This window comes from Rhinoraja longicauda, chromosome 3 (assembly GCF_053455715.1).
Source record: "Rhinoraja longicauda isolate Sanriku21f chromosome 3, sRhiLon1.1, whole genome shotgun sequence".
NCBI classification, from domain to species: Eukaryota; Metazoa; Chordata; class Chondrichthyes; order Rajiformes; family Arhynchobatidae; genus Rhinoraja; species Rhinoraja longicauda.
The window spans coordinates 79,613,947-79,632,080 of NC_135955.1; the positions used below are offsets into that span (position 1 = coordinate 79,613,947).

The 18,134-nt window shown below is 42.0% G+C and overlaps 1 protein-coding gene across 1 annotated transcript in view; it reads right to left on the reverse strand.

The window, feature by feature from the left end:
• Positions 1-18,134, reverse strand: part of adgrv1 (adhesion G protein-coupled receptor V1) — a 385,526-nt gene that overhangs the window by 14,486 nt on the left and 352,906 nt on the right. Inside the window, exons 87-88 of the mRNA XM_078397039.1 lie at positions 2,089-2,210; positions 1,038-1,229 (exon numbers count right to left, since the gene is read on the reverse strand). Of these exons, the coding sequence (XP_078253165.1) occupies positions 1,038-1,229; positions 2,089-2,210 (314 nt within the window). The remainder of the gene's footprint in view (positions 1-1,037; positions 1,230-2,088; positions 2,211-18,134) is intronic.

Below are 18,134 nucleotides of genomic sequence, written 5' to 3' on the forward strand. Positions count from 1 at the left end.
GTGTTGCGTCTCCTGCGGTTGCAGGGGAAAGTACCTGGGGATGGGGTGGTTTGGGTGGGAAGGGACGAGTGGACCAGGGAGTTACGGAGCGAACGGTCTCTGCGGAAACCAGAAAGGGGTGGAGATTGGCCAGTAGTGGGATCCCGTTGGAGGTGGTGGAAATGTTGGAGGATAATTTGTCGTATGCGACGGCTGATAGGGTGGAAGGTGAGGACAAGGGGGACTCTATCCTTGTTACAAATAGGGGGAGGGAGAGCAAGAGCAGAGCTGCAGGATATTGAGGAGACCCTAGTGAGAGCCTCATCTACAATGGAAGAGGGGAACCCCCGTTTCCTAAAGAACGAGGACATCTCCAATGCCCTAGTATGGAAAACCTCATCCTGGGCGCAGATGCGGCATAGACGGAGGAATTGGGAGTAGGGGTTAGAGTTTTTACAGGAAACAGGGTAGGAAGAAGTGTAGTCCAGATAGCTATGGGAATCAGTAGGATTGAGTTAGATGTCGGTCAGGCCCTCTGAGGGGGCGCTGTAAACTATAAACTGTTTATGTATGTGTTGTTAAGTTTGTGTGCTATTGTATGTTCTTTTTTAGTACCTGCACTGATGTACAGCACTTTGGTCAACGTGGGTTGTGTTTAAATGTGCTATACAAATAAAATTGACTTGACTTGACTTGACTAGTCTGTCTCCTGTGATGGAGATGGTGAGATCCAGAAACGGTAGGGAGATGTCGGAGATGGTCCGTATATTTAAGAGCAGGATGGAAATTAGTGGTGAAATTGATGAAGTCAGTGAGTTCTGCGTGGAGGACAATGGGTACCCATTCCTCTCTCCCGAGATGCTGCCTGACCAGCTGAGTTATTCCAGCATTTTGTGTCTACCTTCGATTTAAACCAGCATCTACAGGTTTTTTTTCCTACACATATTTTGTGTTGATAAGATCGCCCACAAGAAATTATGTGCTGCCCGAACAATCTCAAGTATAAAAGCAACCTTGAGATAACATTTGTGTGGAAGTGCAGTTCTGCTAAATGTTACCTCCTCCATTGCAGTGATTAGATTCTGAGTGGACTTGCTGATCTCCCCTCCTACAGATGGTGCACCACTGCCTGTTGTCAGATAGGTTGACCCAGGACTGGGATGACCATTTATTTCCATACTGTAGCTGGCTTTCACTGGCCAGCAGAGTTGGTTGTGCAAGATAACGTAGACCACAAAAACATACAGGCCCTGCAAAACAAAACCAAAGATATTATAAAGAATGCAGTAAAGCGAGTACATATTTTGAGGAAAAATAAACAAATCTGTTGAAAGCTGAGAAATAATTTAAAAGTAAATATTCATCCCTTTTTACGGATTGGGTTGTGGAAGCCAAGTCTTTGGGTGTTTTTAAAGCAGAGATTGACAGGTTCTTGATTAGTAAGGGTATCAAAAGGTAGGCGAAGGCAGGAGAATGGGGTTGAAAGTGAAAGATAGATCAGCCATGATTGAATGTCAGAGTAATCCCGATGGGCTGAATTTAGGAGGGCTTCTTGCGAGGCTCCTTTTCTTGCCCGTTTACAACTCAGACTATAATGATCACAGGAAATTAGAGATTTACCTGTCGAGTTTCATGTGGAAGATTAATGCGAGTAGGACTGTTTCCTTTCCAAACTTATTCAATTACATTTTAAGTTTTAGAAAATACTAATATATGTAGCGTAAAACTGAACTATTAACTTAGAATATACTAATCAAGACTTTTCATATTACTGTATTTTTAAGATAACATTTTGGATAAGAGGGGAGTCAAGATATCTGGGGGTCAGGCAGGAAAGTACACGTGAGGCTTAGACTATCTGGCTGAACAGTGGAGCAGGATGAGAACTATTCCTACATTTTATGTTCCTCACATTAGACTCAATTCAGACAGAAAATTGGAGGAGGCAAAATATGGGGAAGCCTACACTCAGTGGGTGGCTGTAGATTAATAATATTCTTCATCGGGTAATAGAGCAAAGTAAGAATTAGATTGTATTGAAAGTTTTTCAGATTTTATTATCCCCATGTATGAGGCTAACAAGTTTACATACAGGTGTACCACACTTACCTGCAGGATGTTGAAGATAACGTACAGGACCAGCATCCAGAAGTGTCTGTAGGCCATGTACAGGCCTCCCCACAACCATGTCAATGATATCAGAGTGAAAAGGTACAGCACAAGAGGAACTTCTGTAAATATGGTGAAAGAACATATCAGGCTGTTTCAGAGCACATTTCATGAAATAGGAAATTCAAACAGGACCTGGTGGAATACCAATAAAAGTTACCAGAGGTACAAAATGTATGTGCTTGGAAGACAAATTCATAAAACGTAACCTTATGAGCTTTTCTTACCATTTCCATAATTTTTTGTCTGATCTTATAATTTTCTTATCTAATATCTACAAACAATCTCCAGCTTGTTTATATGGGATAAGCCTGAATGCTTGGCTTTAGGCTTCTGTCGAATTATTTTGTCAAGTTTTCAAAAGGCCTTGGTCAGATCCAATGGGCAGTTCATCCAGCACCTTGTCCCATCACAATTCTCTCATCCACATTGGCTTAACCTGTTCACTGCCAAGATTTTCTTTTCACTTGTGTACTCTGACCCAAGCATACTCGGGAGTGGCACTGCACAGGTTAAGCCAGCAGCTCAGAAAGTCCGGAACCAAGGGTGACAATAAGGCAGTGAGCATAGAGGGGTAGGCAGGGAGAAGGACGTTCAATACACCTCCATCTTCTCCTTCAGCCTGAGCTCCTTGGTTGACAACGTCTCTTGGAAAGGCCAGTTTATCCTCCACATAACCCAGCATAGGAGGAACTGTGAGCTGCAGTACAGACACACGGTCTGGGAGAGCTTGTGAGAAAGAGTTCAGACACATGGGCAGGGAAAGACTGCAAGCAGGAACATAGATGAACGGCCAGAGAGAGACAGTTGGAGTTCAGACACCAGAGAGATTGCAAGCTGTGGTTCAGTCACATTTAGCCATTTATCGTTCTTGGCTAGAAGACTTCAAGGTACCTTGCACATTCCGGCAATGCAGGTGTGCCAATTCATCTCCATGCTAGAACTGGTGGTAGCAGAAATAATTTTTCAATGCAGGAGCAGGGAAATTGCAATGGGTTACCAAGCCCTGTGGTGGGTACGGTGTTGGAGCAGAGATCATATTGTTGGTAAGATGCAACATTTATTTCTCTAACTGCAGCAGTATGTTAGATGATCTGGACCATGGACCGGGGATTCATATAACTTGCCCACTGCACCAAAGATGTTGTTGGTGAGATGCAGAGTTACTATTAAATAGACTTAACGAGGTGTATTCTGAGGCCATGCCTTCAAAAACTTTCAGATTTATACTTATGTATATTGTATGTGTATATGTATATATTGCACATATATATATACACACACATATATATATATATATAACAGAAACTGTATTTGCTGTGTCCAAAAGTGGAGAAGCTTGAAGTTAATTGCAGAAATAAAATCCTTCAATTTTGATAAAGCATTTTTGTAAATTGAAGAAAGTAAGCTCATTAAATGAAAAAAAAAGTGTACTTTAAGGAATTTTAACCTTCGTCTGTTTTGTAAACCGATCAAATATGTATGAAAATCTGTTACCATTTTAGAATCAAGTTGGCCTTGCTTTCTCTAGATTAAAGTATATTGAGCAGTGTGCATTGGAAGTTCAGCTGTTTTTTTCCGGTCAATTTGACCCAGGTCTCCTTCCTGGTTTCTGCCAAGTTGGGTGACTGCTTTTATTTTTTTTTGTGAGCAGTGTTATTGACCCTTGAACTACAATATAAGAAGTTGTGAGCTTCAGTTTTTTTGCAAAAGACCTTATAAATTCTAAAATCATAACAAGTTGGAAACATTAAACATGTTTAAACACGGGGTGAACATTTAGTCCTTACCCTGTTGAGCAACCACTCACAGAAAGGAGAGGGTTACACTAGATGCCCCATAAATGGGGAAGGTGAACCAAGTATATTATAGAAGGATGCATTGAATCTATTCATTCACTTGGAGGGTATCCAGTTGAACCAACTTGGGGGGCAACGACCTGTTTGTCTGCTGTAGCTTTAGAAACCTAGAAAGTCCAGTGCATCACAAGGCTAGACACGGAGAGAACAGCAGATGGGCCCTATTGACCGAATGATCAATGGTTCTAGGTAGGAAGCTTCAGCTGCTGATTTATAAACCTGAAAATATATCGGCTAGTCGTCCTTATACGTGATTAGGGTTGGAGCTCATTGGATCAGTCCGATCAACTTGGCTGGTGATTTGGAAAGGGGTGGGGGTATGGTGATGGGTGTGGAGTGACACTTTGTGCTTAGCATCAGGTGTGTGTCTGTGTATGTGTGTGAGTGCATGCACAATTGTGGGGGGGAAGGGTGTTTTTTTAAAGTTTTAGAGATAGAGCGTGGAAACAGGCCCTTCGGCCCACCGAGTCTGAACCGACCAGCGATCCCCGCACATTAACACTATCCTACACACACTAGGGACAATTTACATTTATACCAAGCCAATTAACCTACAAACGTGTATGTCTTTGGAATGTGGGAGGAAACGGGAGATCTTGGAGAAAACCCACGCAGGTCACAGGGAGAATGTAGAAACTCTGGAAAGACAGCACCCATAGTCAGGATCGAACCCGGATCTTTGGCTCTGCAAGGCAGCAACTCTACCATTACGCCACGGTGCCCCCCACTTGATTTTATTCATATGGTTGTACAAACTCACACTTTATGATACCGTTGCATTTCAATAGGCCAAGATGATCTGCATGTCTTAATCACTAAGTTAACAGGTCAACTTCCTCTCACAAGATTGAAGGATTTCATCAGCTAAGTACAAATTTTATTTGGCCATCAGTGTTGGCAGCATGGATCGATATATTACTCTCAATTCCTTGTGAGATAATTTATGATCTGCATTGTCTTCAGTTTATTACAATTATGTGAAGACTTGAAATCAGTGTGTCATCAACAAGCAATTGTTTAACGCACTTGTGTCTTCCCTTCCAGTGTTATTTTAACACAAGCATTAAAATGTTTATTGCAAGCAGCCTAATGTCAACATTAAAATAGAAGACACATGTCAAATGAAAACAGTTTCCAATTTTCATCTGCACTTCAAAATGTTCCCTCAATGTCACAGGCCAGATCACCAAGACTTGCTAGCCATGCCATGAAAGGTCAACTTCCTCCTGGCATCTGTGCCTGTACAATCCATTAAAAAAGTAAGAAATGAGGAAGCAGCAGAAATAGGCCATTTAGATGCTCACATTACCTGCTGCATTCAAAGAGACAAGTCCTGACCTTTTTACTTCAGCAGCACTTGCACTTATTTCATATCCCTTGCCACTGTAAAGAGTAATTGGCACAGCGGTAGAGTTTGCGCCTTACTGTGCCAGAGACTCGGGTTTAATGCACACACCAAACTGTCTGGCTGCCTAGTGCAAATGGGTTTAGGTAAAATGCCTGACAAACCAATATAATCTGAGCCATGCCATGAAAATCAGAAGTCCACCAGTTGATTACACATCAGCCTATTAAACACTACAACCACTAAACAAGCTCTAAACTACATAGACTTGAGGGGGGGGGGGGGGGGGGGGGAGCAATGTTTTTTGCCTTTGCACTATTATTGGTTTTTTAAATATATATATTTAAAAAAATTCTTGCTTATCCTGATATTTACTGAATACTATGTTTACATATCTGTTGTTCTGATGCAAGTAAGGTGACAAGTCTGCGAATGTCCTTGAGTGGCCCAACCAGAGCCTGGACTTGAACCTGATCGAATATCTCTGGAGGGACCTGAAAATAGCTGTGCATCCAACCTGACAGAGCTTGAGAAGATCTGCAGAGAAGAATGGGAGAAATTACCCAAATACAGGTGTGCCAAGCTTGTAGCGTCATACCCAAAAAGACTTGAGGCTGTAATCGCTGCCAAAGGTGCCTCAACAAAGTACTGAATAAAGGGTCTGAATACTTATGTAAATGTGATATTTTAGTTATTTCTTTTTAATTACTTTGCAAAAATTTCGAAACACCTGTTTTCGCTTTTTTATTATGGGGTATTGTGTGTAGATTGATGATAAAAAAATGAATTTAATCCATTTTAAAATAAGGCTGTAAAGTAACAAAATGTGGAAAATGATAAGCGGTCTGAATAGACAATAGACAATAGGTGCAGGAGTAGGCCATTCGGTCCTTAGAGCCAGCACCGACATTCAATTTGATCATGGCTGATCATTCTCAATCAGTACCCCGTTCCTGCTTTCTCCCCATACCCCCTGACTCCACTATCCTTAAGAGGTCTATCTAGCTCTCTCTTGAATGTATTCAGAGAATTGGCCTCCACTGCCCTCTGAGGCAGAGAATTCCACAGATTCACAACTCTCTGACTAAAAAAGTTTTTCCTCATCTCTGTTCTAAATGGCCTACCCCTTATTCTTAAACTGTGGCCCCTGGTTCTGGACTCCCCCAACATTGGGAACAATATTTTCTGAATGCACTGTAATATGGGAAACAATGAATGAAACAAAATAATCTCTGTAATTGTTATGGTCATTCAGGTACAGTACATAGACAGGGACATTGATATGCTATTTATATAGGACATTGATTTTAGACAATAGACAATAGGTGCAGGAGTAGGCCATTCGGCCCTTCGAGCCAGCACCGCCATTCAATGTGATCATGGCTGATAATTCTCAATCAGTACCCCGTTCCTGCTTTCTCCCCATACCCCCTGACTCCGCTATCCTTAAGAGCTCTATCTAGCTCTCTCTTGAATGTATTCAGAGAATTGGCCTCCACTGCCCTCTGAGGCAGAGAATTCCACAGATTCACAACTCTCTGACTGAAAAATCTTTTCCTCATCTCTGTTCTAAATGGCCTACCCCTTATTCTTAAACTGTGGCCCCTGGTTCTGGACTCCCCCAACATTGGGAACATGTTTCCTGCCTCTAATGTGTCCAACCCCTTAATAATCTTATACGTTTCAATAAGATCCCCTCTCATCCTTCTAAACTCCAGTGTATACAAGCCTAGTCGCTCCAGTCTTTCAACATATGACAGTCCCGCCATTCCGGGAATTAACCTAGTAAACCTACGCTGCACGCCCTCAATAGCAAGAATATCCTTCCTCAAATTTGGAGACCAAAACTGCACACAGTACTCCAGGTGCGGTCTCACTAGGGCCCTGTACAACTGCAGAAGGACCTCTTTGCTCCTATACTCAACTCCTCTTGTTATGAAGGCCAACATTCCATTGGCTTTCTTCACTGCCTGCTGTACCTGCATGCTTCCTTTCAGTGACTGATGCACTAGGACACCCAGATCACGTTGTACCTCCCCTTTTCCTAACTTGACACCATTCAGATAATAATCTGCCTTCCTATTCTTACCACCAAAGTGGATAACCTCACACTTATCCACATTAAACTGCCTCTGCCAATCATCCGTCCACTCACACAACCTGTCCAAGTCACCCTGCAACCTCATAGCATCTTCCTCACAGTTCACACTGCCACCCAGCTTTGTATCATATGCAAATTTGCTAATGGTACTTTTAATCCCTTCATCCAAGTCATTGATGTATATTGTAAATAGCTGCGGTCCCAACACCGAGCCTTGCGGTACCCCACTAGTCACTGCCTGTCATTCTGAAAGGGACCCATTTATCCCCACTCTTTGCTTTCTGTCTGTCAACCAACTTTCTATCCATGTCAGTACCCTACCTCCAATACCATGTGCTCTAATTTTGCCCACCAATCTCCTATTTTGAGGGGTAATGCCTCTAACACCGGGAAATGGGATTAGGCATCTTGGTTGGCATGAATTGGGCCATAGGGCTTGTTTCCATGTTGTATGACTGTACAATCTCATGCTAGCTGGGCTATTAACTTTAAGCACCAGTGAAGGTCATTGAATTTTTTGTCTTTCCAAAGTAGGTGGATAATGCAAAGCAAATTAATTTATTCTGAGCAGTTTGAGCAGTATTAACATTTACGAGTACATTTCTGATTATGTATGTTTATTTTCAGTACATCCAACAAACAACTAACCCAGTTTTATAGATGTGACCAAGATTTGGAAAGAACCAGAAAGTACAGCAAAGAAGGAAGTTAATCAGCTGCTGACAGGATGTCGTTGATGACTCTCTTTCAATTATAGTGCTCATAGTTAAATGTATACCGCTGATAATTTAAGAAATCACCTTGTTGACTATTGTACAAATTTATGAAAAATAACTTTTGAATGTATTTCAAAAGATTTGAATTGTCCACATAAAACTATCTCTGAAGCTGTGATGTAGTTTTGAAACTTCATAAGGGTTCCACTTCAAGACCCCGTCAATTCTTCTCTCATAGTTAGGACAAAAGTAATCTAACATGGTCCAATGCTTTCAGTTCTTTTGCCTCTGACACCTTTATTTAGAGAATAATTAATATCGATATATTTTTGCAATTGGTAAATAAGTTAATGCAGATGTCAGTACCATGAAATAAAAGAAAATTGTAGCATTGCAAATAAATGAAAAGAGAAAATTGATTCTGGAATTGTCGAAGATTATTGTGAAGTAAACAATCTGGCCCATCTTTGCTTTTCATAGAGGACTTCACATGCACCCTTGCTGTGGCCTTGAAATTACATCTGGTTAAATATTTATCCATTTTCTTTAAGAGATTTTGCAATGATACTGGTCTCAGCTATTTTCTGTGGCAAACAATTCTGTACTTAAAGAAATTTCTACCTAAAGAAATCTCCCCTGGTTTTTATCTTCAATCCGTTTGAAACTGGTATGATTCTTGCCCACCCCCAGCAAAGGAAGCCTTTACTTTGCATCAATCCCTTGATGATTCAACCAAAATCTCTTTCAAATCGGTTTGTATCCTTTAGTGTTCTTGTGGAAATAGTTTTTGTTTCTCAAGTGTCTCTTAGTAACTGCTCCCCCATAGGCCTGAAAATGAAGGGGTTGGACACGTTAGAGGCAGGAAACATGTTCCCAATGTTGGGGGAGTCCAGAACCAGGGGCCACAGTTTAAGAATAAGGGGTAGGCCATTTAGAATGGAGATGAGGAAAAACTTTTTCAGCCAGAGAGTTGTAAATCTGTGGAATTCTCTGCCTCAGAAGGCAGTGGAAGCCAGTTCTCTGAATGCTTTCAAGAGAGAGCTAGATAGAGCTCTGAAGGATAGCGGAGTCAGGGGGCATGAGGAGAAGGCAGGAACGGGGTACTGATTGAGAATGATCAGCCATGATCACATTGAATGGTGGTGCTGGCTCAAAGAGCCGAATGGCCTACTCCTGCACCTATTGTCTATAAAATCCTTCAAAAAAAGTCTGCATAAACTGTACGCTCAAAACAGCACACAATGCGTCAACTGTATCTTATCTGTGGTTAGCACTTCCTGACAAAAGAATTACTTTCGAAACAAAAACACTGAATATAGTTGAACAAAAGGTTTCCACAGTGTATTAGATTTTTTTTTTTGGAATGAAGCAAGGGATTTACTAGATTATTTCGTAACTGTTTCTGCCTGCTCAGCTCTAGTACATGTTCCTCTTGACCATTGGCCCAATGGACTGTCCTTCCTTATGTGGTCCTTCCAAGGCCTGTAGTTGAATTGTGTTAATGCACTGCAGGATTAGCACAACACTTTGTGCTATCTCCTCAACCATTTCAGTGGTCTCTTCCTTTGATACAGATCGTCCTTATCCACTGTAATGTATGATCTGGATACTAGTGTATGTCAGGTTACCATTGCCTTTTGCAATGTCCACTGTAGGGATTATTCCTCAATTTGTCTCCAAGTGGCAGGATTTTGGCATGCCACACAACATTTTATCTGCTTTTTGTTGACCATTTTCTGATGTCCTATTATTGGGATATTAAAGGAATCAAGGAACGTGGAATTAGTGCAGGAAAGTGGCACTCCTAGCTTCATTGAGTTATACCGCACAGACACAAGCCTTTTGGTCCAACTCATCCATACCAACCAAGCTATTCCTATTTGCGTATGCCACATGGGATAGGAACAGAATTAGGCAATTCGCCCCATGGAGTCTACTCTGTCATTCAATCATGGCTAATCCATCACTCCCTCCAAACCCCATTCTCCTGCCTTCTTCCCATAATGTCTGACACACGTACTAATCAAGAATCTATCTATCCATCTCTACCGTAGAAACATCCATTGACTTGGCTTCTACAGCCTTCTGTTGCAAAAAAATCCACAGATTCACTACCCTCTGACTAAAGAAATGATTCCTCATCTTGTTCTTAAAGGAACGTCCTTTAATTCTCAGACTATGACCTCTGGTCCTAGACTCTCCCACGAGTGGAAACATCCTCTCCACGTCCACTCTATCCAAGCCTTTCACTATTCTGTAAGTTTCAGTGAGGTCCCCCCCTCATCCTTCTAAATCCCAGCAAGTACTGGCCCAATGCCGTCAAATGCTCATCATATGTCAAGCCACTAATTCCTGGAATCCTTCTTGTAAACCACCTCTGGATCCTCTCCAGAGCCAGCACATCCTTCCTCAGATGTGGGGCTCAAAATGTTCACAATACTCCTAATGTGGCCTGATCAGCACCTTGTAAACCCTCAGCATTACATCCCTGTATTTGTATTCTAGTCCTCTTGAAATAATTGCATTTGCCTTCCTTTCTACCGATTCAACTTCCAAATTATCCTTTTGGGAATTCTGCACCATCACACCCAAGTCCCTTTGCACCTCTGATTTCTGGATACTTTCCCCATTTAGAAAATAGTCTACGCCTACTACATGTCCCTCCAAACATTTTCTGTCCACGTACCTGTCCAAATGTTTTTCTAAATGTTACTTTTGTACATGCCTCAACTACTTCTTCTGGCAGCTTGTTCCATATACCCACCACCCTCTGAGTGGAAAAAAGCTGCCCCTCAGGGTCACCTTTCCTATAACCATATAACAACTACAGCACGGAAACAGGCCCGTTCGGCCCTACCAGTCCACGCCGACCACTCTCTCTGACCTAGTCTCATCTACCTGCTCTTAGACCATAACCCTCTAATCCCCTCTTATCCATATACCTATCCAATTTACTCTTAAATAATAAAATCGAGCCTCTCTCATCTTAAACCTAAGCCCTTTCATTCTTGAGTCCCCTGGCCGAGGAAAAATGACTGTGCATTCATCCTATGTATTCCCTCATTATTTTATACATTTCTATATGATCACCCCTCACCCTCCATGCTTGCCCAGCCTGTCAAAACCCTATAGCTCAGGCCCTCTAGTCCTGGCAACATTCTCAAATATTTTCTCTACATTCTTCCCAGCTAATGGCAACTTTCCTGTAGTAAGGTGACCAAGAGTGAACTATATCCAATTGGCTAGCTCTCTCTGGATCCCATGTATTCTAACCTTCCAGCGCAGCCTAGCATATAGAACCTTAACAGCTTTACTAAAGTCCATATCGTAATGAACCATGGCCCTGTCCTCATCAACCTTTTTGGTTACTTCTACAAAAAACTCATTCAAATTCATGAGACACAATCTCCCACACACATAAACTATGCTGACTATGCTCAACTAACTCCTTTCGTTCGAAATGCATGTAAATGTTATCCCTCAGAATCCTCGCCAGTCGTTTTCCTACCACAGATGTTAGGCTTCCTGGTGCATAGTTCCCAGATTTTGTTTAAAATAGCCCTTCTTAAATGGAAGCTCAACATTAGCCATGCTCCAGTATTCTGGCATCTTACCCATGTCTAAAGATGATTTATATATCTCAGTCAGATCTCCTAAAATGTGCAGCTTCTCATATGGTGTTCTTAAATGTACCTGATCAGGCCTAGATTTATCTACCTTCATATGTTCTAGGACATCTCGCAACTCCTTGACTGCAATACAAACTGTCCTCAAGTCATCATCATTAACATTCCAAACTTCCCGAATATTCATGTCTTTCTTCATGGTAAAAAGACAAATATTCATTGAGTACCTTGCCCACCTCCTGTGACTCCACACATCAATGATCACTTTGGTTTCAGAGCGGCCCTATTCTATCTCCAGTTACCCTTTTTCCCTTAATATGCTTATCAAATCTCTCTGGATTCTCCTTAATCTTCTCTGATGATTTCTGTCCTCCTCATTTCCTTCTTAAGTATACTCCTGCATCCCCTGTACACCTCCAAAGATATCCTTGTTCCCATCTGCTTATACCTGACCATTGTCTCTCTTTCTTTTTTCTGACTAGAGCCTCTATTTGTCTTGATTGTGAACTCCCATATATAACATTTTTTAAAGTATCCCACTTTCCAGACATCACTTTGCCTGCAAACCATCTAGATCTTGTCTGTTTGCCTCAATCTTCACAACTGATGGTTAAGGATTTTGAATATGACTTGTATGTTGGCTATCACAAATTCATTATCCCAATGCTTCCCTTTGGTCCATGCCTTGGCTAAACGTATCTAATATGTGCATGACTTGGTTTGAATAATACCAAACTGTTACATTATATGCCTGCATCCTGAAAAGCATACCTGCAATGTCTTTGGTGTTCAATGGAGATGCGAATCAGAATCTATTCTGGGTTGCTTGCGATCACTGTTCTCCCAGATATGTATTGATGTAACTTCTCCAGAATGAAGAATTAACAAATAGCTAATTTCTAAATGTGAATGTAACACATCTTCTTGTTCATTAGGGCTCAGGTTATGCCAGCAGATCATTGCTCCAAGATATTTTTCTGATGCATCTGCTTGCAGTATCAGCTTATATTTATCATTATTGCAATGTACCAATGGTCCCGTTGTGACTGCCTTCTTAGGCCCTTTGACCATTTGGTCATTGGCATCCATCTAAACAACACCATTTCACATCATTTTTGTTTAACCTTCTGAGTAGCTCATATGTTTTATCCAGATGGGGAAGGACTGCTCAGATTGAAGACTTGTTGAAGGGTCCAAACCCAAAATCTTATCAGTCAATTTCCCTCCACAGATGCGGTCAGAATGTTGACTTCCCCAGCAGTTTGCTTTTTGCTCAAAGGTTTAACACAGTCTCTTATGCCTCCATTTCACCAGGATGCTGCTTGGGATGGAGTATTTCACACGAGGCAAGAGTGGAGAGGCTGGGTCTGTTTTCTCTGGAGCGGACGGAGGAGGTTGGGGATGTGATTTGAATATATTAAATTATGAGGGGTATAGATAGGGTAGGTTACAGGTAATTTGTCATGGTCATTCAATCCACGCTGTGTGACTCTATGAAGCACTATGCTATAGACAATAGGTGCAGGAATAGGCCATTCGGCCCTTCGAGCCAGCACCACCATTCAATGTGATCAAGGGTGATCATTCTCAATCATCACCCGTTCCAGCCTTCTCCCCATATCCCCTGACTCCACTATCCATACTGACTCAGAACGATCCTGTTACTGCTATCCAAATGCTCCGCAATTTCGTCTTTTATAATTGACTCCAGCATCTTCCCCACCACTGATGTCAGACTAACTATAATTTCCCGTTTTCTCTCTCCATCCTTTCTTAAAAAGTGGGATAACATTAGCTACTCTTCAATCCACAGGAACTGATCCTGAATCTACAGAACATTGGAAAATGATCACCAATGCGTCCACGATTTCTAGAGCCACCTCCTTAAGTACCCTGGGATGCAGACCATCAGGCCCTGGGGATTTATCAGCCTTCAGTCCCATCAGTCTACCCAACACCATTTCCTGCCTAATGTCCTCTTACAGCATCTGTGGATCTTGGCATAGAGTCATAGAATGAAACAGGCCCTTCATCCAAACCTGCTCACACCAGCCAACATGTCCCAGCTACACTAGTCCCACCTGCCTGCAATTAGTCCAGTAGACACAAAATGCTGGAGTAACTCAGTGGGACAGGCAGCATCTCTGGAGAAAAGGAATGGTGACGTTTCGGGTCGAAATCAGTCTGAAGAAGGGTCTCGACCTGAAATGTCACCCATTCCTTCTCTCCAGAGATGCTGCCTATCCCGCTGAGTTACTCCAGCATTTTGTGTCTACCTTTGATTTAAAGCAGCATCTGTAGTTCTTTCCTACACATCACATCCTCTAGTCCCGGCTACATTCTCATGAATCTTCTCTGTACCCTTTCTAGCTTAACAACATGAGGCATCTCCTTCACTGCTTTGCCTTTGTTGGATCAAACTTCAGATTCTTTCATGACCCAGGAGAGAGACTTCCTTCATTTTGAATTTGCTATTCCCTGCATCTGCTCAATTTCTTGTCCGCTGCTGCCTCCTCTGCAAAGGTTAAGATGCCATCCACTGTGCTTGTTTCAGCAGTGAAACTTTAAAGTGGCACATGCAAGTTTTGCTATAATTCTCCTGGTGTTGTGCTTATGCAAAATGATATTCTTTCCCATCTGTACCTGAAAAATAAATATGATCTTTCCTTATCAAGGTCCATGTGCCAGAACCCATTCTCTGCATTCAGCACACCAACAACATTTTTCTTCCCTCAGCTCTGTCAAAACGTGTTTTATTATTTTCATTGGCAAGAGGCTTTTATTCAGAGCTGGATTAGGATATCTCAAGTCAAGGTAGATTCATAGCTTCCTGCCTGATTTCTCAACGTACGACAAGCTGGAGCCTAGACATGCTTACCGAGACTACTGGCCCTGACCTCAATCGCTCCAATTCAGCTTTAAGGTTCTTTTTGAAAGACATTGCAACACATTTTAATGAATGCAATACTCAGTCGTTCCTAAGATAGGATGGTTTATAACTAATCATTTCACTGTGGGTACAATTACAACATTTTAAAAAATCACTCAGACAGGAACATGGATAGAATAGGTTTCGAAGGAAATGGGCTAGTCCCAGGCAAGTGTGCCTAATTTGGTTGAGCAACTTGCTTGGCATCAACAACTTGGGCCACAGGGCCTGTTTCCATGCTGCATAGCTCTATGAAGCTATGGAAATAGTCTGCATCTGTGAGTTGTGTAGCTAAAGTGATTGATTGCATATGACAGTCTGTCATGGTGTACCTTTGACAAACCCTCCTGCTATGATGTGATGTTTCCAGGTACAAGTCTGACATCTTTTTAGCCTACAATGAAGAACAGATAGAGGTTCAAATAAGTTACTTTTCTGAGTGCCTGCAGACAGACACACAATTGAGTTAAGGGTGGCACCCTGGCACAGTGTTAGAGATGCTGCCTCACAGCGCCAGAGACCTGGGTTTGATCCTGACTACGGGTGCTGTCCGTACGGAGTTCCACGTGGGTTTTCTCTGGTTTCCTCTCACACTCCAAAGACGTACAGGTTTGTAGGTTAATTGGCTTTGGCAAAATTGTAAATTGTCCCCAGTGTGTAGAACAGTGTTCGTGTTATATCGCTGGTTAGCAAGTACTCGTTGGGCTGAAGGGCCTGTTTCTACGCTGTATCACTAAAGTCTCGAACCAGTTCAATACTCACAATGTAAGAGAGAGAGAAAAAAGTTATCACGTGTCCTAGTCCAACATCTAGTCCTACTAATCAATTAAAGGGGTTCGCTTCCAATATTCTCTCATGCTCACACATTATAATGCAGTGACCCTAAAGCAGCTCTATATTGGAAACAATATTTGGCCATTTCATCATTCGAGCCTGTTTCACCATTAAGTGAAATATAGACAAAGCCTTAAGCTAACTCTATGTGTTAGCCTTTTCAGTTATCAATCTCACAATTAAAATGAAAAATCCAGCAAACTTCAATTGAGTTAATGGAAGGAAATTTTAAAATTTCTATGACTACTTGTGTACAGTTATGTTTACCAGCTTCACTAGTAAAAAGAAGGAAACCTTCAGACTGCATTCCCCTTTATCCGACAGGAATAGTTTCCAAATACACTCCCTCAGTTTCCATTTCATATCCTGAAAAAATATGCTCAAATCAGCACAGGACCTCTGTATTCCAGATGATGCCTCCTTGTAATTTAAGGTCAGGTATCTTTCCTCTAAATGTACGTCGTACCTCCTCATTAAACATGATTATTGCAGAGCAAAGAGAGAATGGCTATTTCCAACATGGTCTAGTCAGTCTTTAGGACTAACCCTACCTATTTTGGTCTTACTAAACCTGGTGTTTATAGCATCAGGAAATCTATAGTTTGACTGTTTACAAGATATTGTAAACAAAAATACTATATGAATACTTATAGCAGTACTGGAAATTGATAGATGTTTCAGGTTTTCCAAGGTTTCTGCAGCCTGCTATAATGACACAAATGAAAGCATTAAGCAAATTATGTTGACATTGATTTAAGCTCTTGAAATTGATTAGGCAATTACTGCATTAACAGTCATGTCATTTCATGGATCATTATAGGTTATTTCTTTTTACTGCGTATAAATTACACTAACTAATCTGATATTTAATTATACTTAGTTTAGTTTAGAGTCACAGAGTCATACGGCGTGGAAACAGGGCCTTCGGCCCAACCTGCCCACTCCGGCCAACATGTCCCATCTAAACTAGTCCCACATACCTGCGTTTGGTCCATATCCCTCCAACCCTGTCCCATCCATGTACCTGTCTAACTGTTTCTTAAATGTTGGGATAGTCTCTGCCTCAACTACCTCCTCTGGCAGCTTGTTCCATACACCCTTTGTGTGAAAAAGTTACCCCTCAGATTCTCACTAAATCTTCCCCCCCCTCAGCTTAAACCTATGTCCTGTGGTTCTTGATTCTCTTACTCTGGGCAAAAGACTCTGTGTGTCTACTGGATCTATTCCTCTCATGTTTATATACACCTCTATAAGACCACCTCTCATTCTCTTCTCGTCCTCCAAGGAATAGAGTCCTTGCTCAACCTCTCCCCATAGCTCAGGCCCCCGAGTCCTGGCAACATCCTCGTAAGTCTTCTCTGCACGCTTTCCAACTTGACAACGCCTTTCCTATAACATGGTGCCCAAAACTGAACACAATACTCTAAATGCAGCCTCACCCAATGTTTTACAAGTGCAACATGACTCCCAACTTCTACACTCAGTGCTCTGACTAATGTAGGCTAATGTGCCAAAAGCTCTTTTGACCACCCTATCAATTGTGAAGCCACTTTCAATGAACTATGTATATGTATTCTTAGATCCCTCTGCTCTCCAACATTCCCCAGTAGGTTCCCCGTTCACTGTGTAGGTTCTGCCCATGTTAGTGCTCCCAAAATGCAACACCTCATATTTCTCTGTATTAAATTCCATCAACCATTCCTCAGCTCACCTGCCCAACCAATCAAACTCGTGTTGCAATTTTTGACAACCATTTTCACTATCTACAATGCCACCCACGTTTGTGTCATCTCCAAACTTGCTAACCTTGCCGTGTATGTTCTCATCCCAATCATTGATGTAGATGACAAACAGCCACGGGCCCAGCACGGAACCCTGAGGCACACCACTAGTCACAGGCCTCCAGCGCGAGAAGCAATCTTCCACGATCACCCTTCCATGAAGCCAATTTTCTATCCATTCAACTTTTTGTCCTTGAATCCCATGGGATATAACCTTCCAGAGCAGCCTACCATGCAGAACATTGTCAAATGCCTTAGTTTAGAGATATGGCGTGTAAACAGGCCCTTTGGCCCATCTAATCTGCGTTCACCCCTACACTAATTCTATCCTAAACATGAGGGACAAGTTACAGAAGCCAATTAACTTAAAGCCTGCACGCCTTTGGAATGTGCGAGGAAACCAAGGCACCCAGAGAAAACCCACACGGTCACAGGGAGAATGTACAAACTCTGTACAGACAACACCCGTAGTCAGGATCGAACCTGGGTCTCTGACACTGTAAGGCAGCAACTCTACCACTGTGCCACTGTGTGATATCTTCTTGCATGTTGCAGGATTAAATGACTGCATTCAATGCATTCCTAACATGGAATTTTAATTTTCCTCTTTTTGAAAAGTCCCTTGGGATTGAGGATGATTTACATCCACTCCTTTTATGTGGGTTCTGAGGTTACTGATGAGGCCAGCGGGAGAACGGACAATTTTTCCCACAGATGAGGCAGGGTAAGCCTGATGTATGAGTCTGTGGGATGTTCTGCTCTTGTCACCACTTACATGGAGCCTCTTTGTGCTCC